The sequence below is a fragment of the Mycteria americana genome, chromosome Z (assembly GCF_035582795.1).
Source record: "Mycteria americana isolate JAX WOST 10 ecotype Jacksonville Zoo and Gardens chromosome Z, USCA_MyAme_1.0, whole genome shotgun sequence".
NCBI lineage: Eukaryota > Metazoa > Chordata > Aves > Ciconiiformes > Ciconiidae > Mycteria > Mycteria americana.
The window spans coordinates 47,978,748-47,988,120 of NC_134396.1; the positions used below are offsets into that span (position 1 = coordinate 47,978,748).

The 9,373-nt window shown below is 44.1% G+C and overlaps 1 protein-coding gene across 1 annotated transcript; it reads right to left on the minus strand.

Annotated features, from left to right (window-relative positions):
- Positions 1-2,409: 2,409 nt before the first annotated feature.
- On the minus strand, positions 2,410-4,861 carry ATP5ME (ATP synthase membrane subunit e). The gene is made up of 4 exons (XM_075488248.1): positions 4,767-4,861; positions 4,523-4,577; positions 4,127-4,225; positions 2,410-2,552 (listed from the first exon to the last, which is right to left on the minus strand). The coding sequence occupies exons 1-4, from the start codon at positions 4,800-4,802 to the stop codon at positions 2,527-2,529; spliced, it is 216 nt and encodes a 71-aa protein (XP_075344363.1). The 5' UTR covers positions 4,803-4,861; the 3' UTR covers positions 2,410-2,526.
- Positions 4,862-9,373: the final 4,512 nt, after the last annotated feature.

Genomic DNA, 9,373 nt, shown 5'->3' on the forward strand with positions numbered 1-9,373 from the left:
GGAGTAATTTGGTCACTGTGGGAAGGCTGTAACGAGGCTTGTGGCACCTTTCCCACCTACATGGGAATTCATCCCAATGTAAGAGGTATTACAAAGGACAGCTTTCTTGCCTGGCCCTGCAGCCAGGTTTTGAGGACTGTATGGAAAGGGTGGCACTTCTGCATCATCCTATGGGTGGGATTCTTGTACCCTAATCCCCACAGATCTGACAGACATCCTTGGCTGCAAAGGAAGAACCCATCTGCCTTCACATTTAGAACCCAGCACAGCCCAGCCTTTATCAGCTAGCTTACGAGAGAGACATGGGCCCCGAATGCGGGACAACTTCCAGGGGAACGAGGGTAACGAAGGCATGAGGCAAAAGGCAACAGGAGAGTTCAGACCGAGTCAATTGTGGTCCTAGAGTTAGGCAGGACAGCAAAACTCCAGGTGGCTAGTGTTGCAGAAACCCCTGTGTATGGCTGTGGCATTAAGTGCCCTCTGCGAAGAGAGACCTCTTACCCCACTGCATGGGCTGGGATCCTGCTCTGTGAAATCCACTGCATTTACTCACCAGGAAGGACAAGCTCAGCTCTGCTGGGAGCAGCCATGCTGTCCTCAGGGAGGACTAAATCAGTGCTGGCATAAACAAACACCATGGTGAAAGTAAAAGGATGGGAGGGATGAAACTCCCCTGCCTCTGGCACACTCTGCATTTTTAACAAGGCAGGACAGCAAAGGCAGGTGAAGGGGAGCACATTTAGCCCTCTGGAGAGCAGCAGGCCACAGCTATTCTAGCAACTGGGTTCAGCTCCAGCAACCCAAAGATAGTACCTACCTCTACAAGCAGCCCCTAACAGAACAGCAGTAAAGGTCTTTCAGCTTGAAGTAAATAAGCATCCTGTTATAATCGTGTTTTGCTCAAGCACGGAGTCACGGCTGAATCCCAAGTGTTGAGTTTCAGTGGTTTTTCAGTAGCACTTTTCCCATAACCACCATTTGACAACTTACAGACTAGCACCACAGACATAAGCTGAGCACCAGTGCCTTAAAAATAAAAAAAGTTTTCAGGCAATTCAGATCTCATTTACAGCTCCTGAAAATAAGAGGCTTCTGGAAGAATATTGGCTTTTAAGTATGCAACACATCCTGTTATCGTGAGAGGTCAGGATATGGTGCATTATTTCTATTTTACAGAAATAGAATTCTAAACTAATTGGCAGTCTAGATCTGTACTTTCATTAGCATCACCTAATCATTTCAATACCATGAGGTATACATTCAAGCCAAAAAATAACTAAAAAACCAATCATGACAACATGTAGCTGATTCTCCTATTCCCCTTTTCTCCTTGAAAACATGCCATCTTAACCCCTTTTCCCTGCAGTTACATGTTATGTTTTCAATTCAAATCCAGTTTTGTTATATTTCATTTCCCTACACTCCATACGACTGCTTTCTTTTATTAGATGAGAACATGCAGTGGTAGTTAAGGATTTATTTCTTCCAAAGCATAATCTAGAACAGACTGTATATTTATTAAGAGCAGTTATTTTAATAAAACATAGGACAATGTTTCCTGAAAGATTGCTATCCCTTAGAAAGATTTAGATCTGAAGTCACTGCTTCAGCTGTCTAACCTGCAATGTCAGAAAAAGGAAGCTAGCCATTCATTGCCCAAGAAACCAGACTCCCTGAATCCTCGAGAGTTACTAGTATTATTTACAGTGAAAAAAATAGTAACACAAAACAAGTCACTCAGCACCACAATCTACAGGGATAGGCTTTTTACCTTCTGGGACATCCGAGATCTGTACAGCTGAGGAGGTGCCTTAGCAGCTTACATGCTAAAGGCAGACCGTTTCACATTAAAAGACAATTGTTTTTTTTTTTTTAATGTCAGTCACCTGCATAGCCAGTCACTTCAAAGAGACAGACTACAATTTGACTGTAACTTGTTCTTAGTTTTGGGGAACAACGTTTGACCATTTGTTAAATCTGGAAAGGAGCATGTTTAAGAACACCTGACTAGTGAGTCAGCACTAATTCCTCAGATCTCAGCATGGCTTGAGAAGTCACAGTAAAATTTGACTGCACTGTCAAATGCACGAATTGTGCAATAATCCACTGTGGTGACAAAGCTGAAGAAAGATGACAGAAACTCCCCAGTCAAGCCATTTAATAAATAGGTTCAGGCAGCCAGTGCCATGCCAGCCTCCCCCACCTGCCCATATATATTAAATTGTATGTATTTTCTGATCACAAACATTACCTATGAGTAACAGGTGTAGTGACTGGCTGTTGCTGGAGGAATACAACCGCAGCAATGGTTTCAGCTGCAGCAATGGCCAGCTTGTGACAAGTGCTTCCTGTGACATTCTGGAAATACTTCTGCTGCTGTTCTGTCCAATTCACTCAAAAAATACCAACTGAAGTGTTGTAAGTACTTTATTGATAGAATAGCATGCAGAGTCCACTAACCACCGAACAGTTCAGAGCCGCCTAGCCATGTATTTCCATGTGTGAAATTAAGATCCAATCTTTTGTTCATTTCAATATGGACTCTTCACTCGCTAGAAGGGAAGAAAAAACAAACATAGTTAGGACTACTAGTCACTCCTATGCAGTACTAAAATATGCAAAGCATTAGTGGGATCAAAGGCTACCTTTAAGTATGCCATTTCTTTCTAGCCAATTTTTATGATTCCCGCTTCTGCTTATTCAACAGAAGTGTATTTCATTGCTTTGGGGTAAAGGCACATTTTTGGCTTACTCATTAGTCAATGGCAGTTTTCTGAACTAACAATTCAAATAAGCCCTGAAAACTATCATCACAGATACATCCAGTTATCCATCTTTAAAGAACAATCTTCAACAACTGCATTGCACTGAATGAAGTTTTAACAATTGCTTTTCTAACTGCAAAACCACACCAAAACCACTGCTGGGAAAGCAGGCTGGTCATCTGTGTGCCACTTTTAAATAGATTAAACATTCTAAATAAATAATCACAGAATTCCATTACTAAGTGGAGTAGCAACACCATAGTACAGCCTCTATCTCCAAAAATACAGAAAGTTTCAGCTAACCTAGAAAACATCTAAAAGACCCATTTATTTAGTTCATGACCCATGGAGACTATGTATTTAAGATGGTAAAAGAGCTGTGCAAAATAGCTTTATCTCTAGTAAGCAATACAATTCACCAATTTGCATATTTGATTTTATATACATGTAGTTCATTTAATTTTACAGGGTTTTGTTTGACATTAATCTTGTTTAGGACAATGCAAATGTCAGATTTCCCAGGGAAATAGTTACTCAGCAGCGTGTAGCTGCACCAAGAACAGCCTGAGTTATTAACCAGTTTTCTTAAAGTTCTTCTTAACTGTAAGTCCACCTAAAAAAAGCTAGGTGAATTCAAGCTAGAGAGCACACTCCTCTAAGGTGGGGAAAGGAATCCTCTGTTAGAAGGGCACAGGGGACCCAAGAAATAATCCTAAGGACAAGGGAAAGCATGCTGTGGCAGGAATACTATAGGGTGGAAGGGAACGAGAAAAAAGAAGCAGTACTAATCCCAACTGATCACCTTCAGCATATTCTCTTCACGTGAGAGATACAACAAATGAAGTTGACCTCTAACACTATGCTAGCGATACCACTTAAAAGTTTGAGTTCCAATTAAGAGCAGTTGCCTACGACTTCTAGTTTAGATGATCAGTCCCATTTGTGAGATTTCTGTATTGCATGGAGAAAAGGGATCATAGGTTTGCTGTGTCCAGCTGAGTAAGGGACATCTCAGTACAGTTAATATACAGTTCCAGTTATTCCTCACAGAACAACCAGCAGGTTTTAGCAGTTTGTTTTCTCAGTGGAAATTCAGATGCCATTTAACAAGTCCTGTTCAGTTGCAAAAGTGTTTTTAACTCTTCCTCTACTCATGCTTACATTTTGAAAAGCCTGTCAAACAGCAGCACTATTTACCCTTCACATATCCCTAACCACTGCTCCATGGATCCACATGGGTCTGCAGCCCACTGGCTGTAAGCCTCAATTTCTCCTAAAAACACCGCAGTAAAACAGCAGTCCACCTGCAAGCCAGTGCATGAGCTTTGGAGTGGGATGCATAAATTAAATTAAGGGACTACCTTCTGCAAGCTCTTTTGCAATCCGCTCAAGTTCTTCACGTTTCTTTTTCTCTTCAGCCTCTACTCGTCTCTCTTCTTCAGCAATAGGCTTTAGGTAGTCTGTCATTAACACATTTGTTTTAAAACCCAGTTTCTAGAACCCGGCACAAAGCTCTGCACCTGCCAACTCACTCAAAAAGGAAGAAAAAAACCAGCTTCTCTGGCACAAAGGCACATTTCATACGAATCTGTGACTTCAAACCAGTAAGAGCCCGTCTCTGAGGGCCACCTCGGCGAGGCCTAGGCAGCTCCCGCTGCGGCCGGGGCCGCGGCTGCGCGGCCCGCACCGGCCGCCTCAAGGTGCCCTTGCAGGCCGCGCGGGGGAGGGGGAGAGGCCGCTCGGGCCGCCGCACTCACCGTATCGCTTCTTGCCGTAGATCATCCCCACCAGCAGGGCCGAGTACCGGGTGAACTGCGGGAGGCAGAGACAAGGACGCGCCCTTCGCTCAGCTTACACGCACCGCCAGGCCAGGCCAGGCCAGGCCAGGCCGGCCCGCTGCCTGCCTCCCTCCCTCCCGCCCGCCCCGGCCTCTCGAGGCCACCGGCCGCCCCCCGCCCCGGGACACCGCACGGCGCCGGGGGAGCCGCCCGCCCCCCTCACCTTGATGAGCGGCGAGACCTGCACGGGCGGGATCATCCTGGCGGCGGTGGCGCGGCGGCCGGAAGTGACGCCTGTAGAGCGGCGGCGGGGCGGAAGGAGGGCGGGGCTACCGAAGGCGAGCTCACGTCAGAGCAGCGTGTCAACGTTTTGGAAAACGTCTCGACCGTCCGGCGCCCGATTTCCGTGTCTGGTCACACGTCATCCAGGAGTGAGGAGCCATCACCTCGCAACAGGGACCGCGCTCGCTCCCCGTGACAGAAAACGGAGGAGCCGCCCCGCGGCCCGCCCGTCGGCCGCCGCCGGGAGGAGCAGACTCGGCTGTTCGGCTGAGAAGGGCCCCGCGGCCGGCGGGCGTGAGGCCGGGAGCCTCCGGTGCTGCCGTCCTCCCCTGCCGCCGCGGGGAGAGAGGACTGCGGGGGGCGGGGCAGCGCGGCAGCCCGCCGGGCGGCTGGCTCCGGAGCGGCGGGAGTGGCAGGCAGCGGGAATGGCAGGCTGCGGGCCTGGGCGGGGGCTCTGCCTGCTGCAGGCACTCGTCCCCCGGCAGGTGCGTCCACTGCGTTTTCCGTGCGTGATCCAGAGGGCAGAGGACACGTTAGCAAAGACTACGAAGTTCACTGGGGCGTTTGGTTCCTGAGCCGTAGCAAAATCGTGTTGTCATGTGCCGGGCATATGACATGTAATCCACATAAGACATCTGGATTAGGTTTCATATTCCTATTAATAAAATTAAGGAATCTGAATCTTAGTTGGCTGCTCATTAGTGCCATCATTTTCAAATGTTTGTGTAAAGTTAAACATACGCAGTGAAAGGGTAAGGATATAATTATTAAGCTCCCTGGAAGCTGATTGCCTCTGCTATTTTCTGCCAGTTGAGCCACAGGTAATGGAAATTCTTTCACTAAAAGAGGTCTGAAATGCTTTTCTTTTCAGGGAGCCTGTCGGAAGGTTCTCAGTATTCCATTCATTTGTAGTATCGTGAAGTTTTTTTTAATTATTGTTCTATGTCCTGTATCAGTAAGACCTGAAGGTGCTTTCATGGATGGAATGGTATGTAACCAATCACTTTTTTTTTTTTTTTTTTTACATTTCTTTTTTCATTTACTTTCAGTAGCAAGAACTCTGAGAGATGCTCGGAGCATCACAAATGAGAGGTCACTGCTGGGTGGATATCACTTCAGTTCCAAACACCGGTGTCAGTTGTTAATGCCGTAGTAATTCACCACAAAGCTCAATGCCAAGTCAGTAGCAAACCAGTGACGCTGTTTGCTAGTGGCACAGTGATTGCCTGTTCAGCCACTTTTGTCCAATGCATGTCCAGATGAGAGTTTTAAAATCCTTAAATACCTGACAGTGGCATGATTTTAATTAAATGTTATACATCTCCCAAACACAAAGCAGCAGTAGTATAACTAGGAGTTTTCATGCTCATCTGTGAAGAGAACACACGCTGACTTGGAGACTGGCACTTGGAGAACTGGAACCCAGTCTGGCATTTCTCCAGATGCTAGTATACCAGCTTTAAATCACGGAATCACAGAATGCCTTGGATTGGAAGGGACCTTTAGAGGTCATCTAGGCCAACCCCCTTGCAAGAGCAGGGACATCTTTAACTAGATCAGGTTAAAAGCAAACAATTCAAGTTAGATTATGTATTAGCCAGAAGTGTTTTTCAACTTACTATTACTAAAGAAAAAAGTTGCAAACTGTGATGATCCTGAAGTACGGCATCACTTATTTTGAAATACAGCTAACTTCAATCAGCCATCTGACTAGCCTTTTCTGTGTACCACCAGCCTGAAACGCCTTCTGGTGACCCAGGCTAACAATTCAGTGCTGACTTGGTTTTGTCACTCACGAATGTGGGTGCTAAATACAAATTACTTTTAAAAAAGGAAGTAAGTCCCATATGTTAAAAGTTCCAAACTCCTAAGACAGGGTGAGAAAAAAGAAGCATGTTTTACATCTAAAAAAATCAATTCTACAGAAGGAGTATGTCAGTAACAGCAGATTCTGCTCTTTAGCCAGTGCCTTTATGAATTAGCACTAACTCAAATTTTTTGAGCTTTTGCTTTGCAGAAGTGCTTTACTGAGTTACTGATTGAGCTTGATTTATTCAAAGCAACAAAATGCTCCATTTTTAAATGATTTTGAGCAATTAATTAACGACATTCCTCTGCTGGATGTTTAAACAGAAAACACTAAAACTCTGAGGAAAAATCACTACTGCTCTTCATTTCTTTTGATGATACACAGATAGAACAGATGTTCTGCTCTTCCCCTACTGATGCAGCATGCAACTTGGACTACAAGTTGTGATGCTACACCATCACACATGGAGAAGAAAAGGAGGAGTAAATGGCACCATGTAGTTACCTGCAATAAAATATTAAATTATTAAGCGTTAATAGATATCTGTGTGTTTTCTTCTCACCACAAAAACATTTATCTTTGTGTCCCATTCAATAGCAGCAAACAAATAGGTCACAGTTACCTGATGCTGTCCTGAGTAACCCCACAGGTTACCAAGCTGAAGGCTGCAAACCAAGTTCCTACAGTGAATTTAAGCTTTGCACACTACTGTCAAGTACCCTCACACTAAAAAATCAAACTGAGCAAGTCCAAAATTCCTGGTGACTGACTTTATTTTACTGAAAAACCCAATTGCAAGAGCCACTCTTGGTTTATCAGATGCCAAACAGTAGCCTTGACTATGTCTGCTCCAAAATTATATGGAAGTTTGAGTCATTGTAAGAAACAGCTTCCCAATAAGTTGTAACAGAATTATTTGCACTAACTCTGTTGTTTTCAAATAAAAAGGAAAAAAGTCGTAAACCATTTACAATTTTTATAGTGATTAAACACAAATCCTATTTCTGCAAAGAACTCCAGCTATTACTCTTTTAAAGTAAATTAAGAGCTCTGTACACTCATCATTATTCTGAAGGCTCCAAACTGAAACTGCATTGTTCAGCAGCCTTTAACAGAATTTTTCAGCTCGCTCTATTTGTTATGGAAGGCAGAGATGATAGTGCTCCAAGTGCCTGTTACCATCTTTTAACGTCTTGAATGGATTAATCTTGAAAATGAATCCATTAACAAGGCCAGCCGGTCTGAACAAACAAAACAGCCATCATTATGGAATCACAATTGTGAACTGAGAGACAATGGACTTCTCAAATACCCTCCCATGCATGACCACATATTGTCTAAACTGACCTGTTCACTTTAGGAGGCAGTTGTTCCTGACTGGCAGTACCAGTACCACAGGCAAAAACTTTCAATATCATTAGAAGGGAAGTTTTACTGCAATGTTTTACTGCAATTTTACTTCTTTGGTTTTGCAAGCTTTTATTTAATTAAAACTATTATTCTGGCAAAGGAGGCCAGCAGTCTCCTGGACTTAGGATAAGTGCCACTGGCAGGACAAGGGAGGGGATGGGTGAGAGCACATCCAGCGTGCTGTGTCCAGCTCTCCCCTCCCCAGTACAGGAGAGACGTGGACATTCTAGGGCGAGCCCACCAAAGGGCAATGGAGACAACGCAGGGACTGCAGCATCTCTCATACAGGGAGAGACTGAGAGAGCTGGGACTATGCAGCCTGCGAGAGAAGGATTGGGGGGATCTTATCGATGTTTATGAATACCTGATGGGGAGGAGCAAAGACTGAGCCAGACTCTTCTCAGTGGTGCCCAATGACAGGATGAGAAGCAATGGGCACAAACTGAAATAGAGGAAATTCATTTTCAATGGAAGAAAAAAGAAAAAGAACGCTTTTTTTTCACTCTAAGGACAATGGGACACTCAAACAGGTTGACCTGTTGAGTGGTTGTGGTGTCTCCATCTATGCAGATGCTTGAAGTCTGACTGGACACAGACCTTAGCAACCAGCTCTAGCCCACCCTATTTTAAACAGGAGGGTTGGAGTAGACGCTCTCCAGAGCTCCCTTCCAACCTCACCCACTCTGTGATTCTGGGATTATTATAATCATTGTTAAGTGTTTAATTTTTCTAGAGACAAAAACCTGTGGTCATTAGTAATTCTGTAAAGAACAGCTAGTTACAGTTAGATTTGGGAATGCTCTTTCTACTTGAGAATCACACAATTCAAATTAATGCCTCGTTCTGAAATGCAGTTTGTTTCTTCAGAACTTACCAAAACTATCAGAATGATCGTAAACCAACTCTGTTTATACAAAACCTCAGGTCAAGTTTGCCCTCAAGTTTAGGTTCTGAGATATTACTAAATTTGGTTTGAATAATAGTATCTTGACTACAAACAAAAAAAACCCTGTTCTTGCTGCAGAACAAATTACTTCCTTGCAAGTGGGGTAAAAAAAAAATGAAAAAAATTATTAGTTAGCCAATACAGTTCCTTGTAGTACTTATACATTGCAATTCACTGCTCTTCAAAGCATCCCTGTAAACACTGGAATGAAACTCTTCCGTCAGATTCTGTTTCAGGTCTCATTTTCTTCAAATACCAAAAGAAATAGAATCTACATTTCGTTACATCACATTAAAAGCTTTTGGGTGTTTCACACAAAATCACAGAATGGTTGAAGTTGGAAGGGACCTTGATGATTTTAAAGGGGGGGAGGGGGTGAAGA

Bases quoted from the DNA above. Each gene is read 5' to 3' on its own strand.
- ATP5ME (XM_075488248.1), bottom strand. From the start codon at position 4,802: ATGATCCCGCCCGTGCAGGTCTCGCCGCTCATCAAG. The intron at 4,578-4,766 runs GTGAGGGGGGCG...TGCCTCCCGCAG, and splicing joins AGGTCTCGCCGCTCATCAAG to TTCACCCGGTACTCGGCCCT. The intron at 2,553-4,126 runs GTAGTCCCTTAA...CTTCCCTTCTAG, and splicing joins TGCAAAAGAGCTTGCAGAAG to CGAGTGAAGAGTCCATATTG.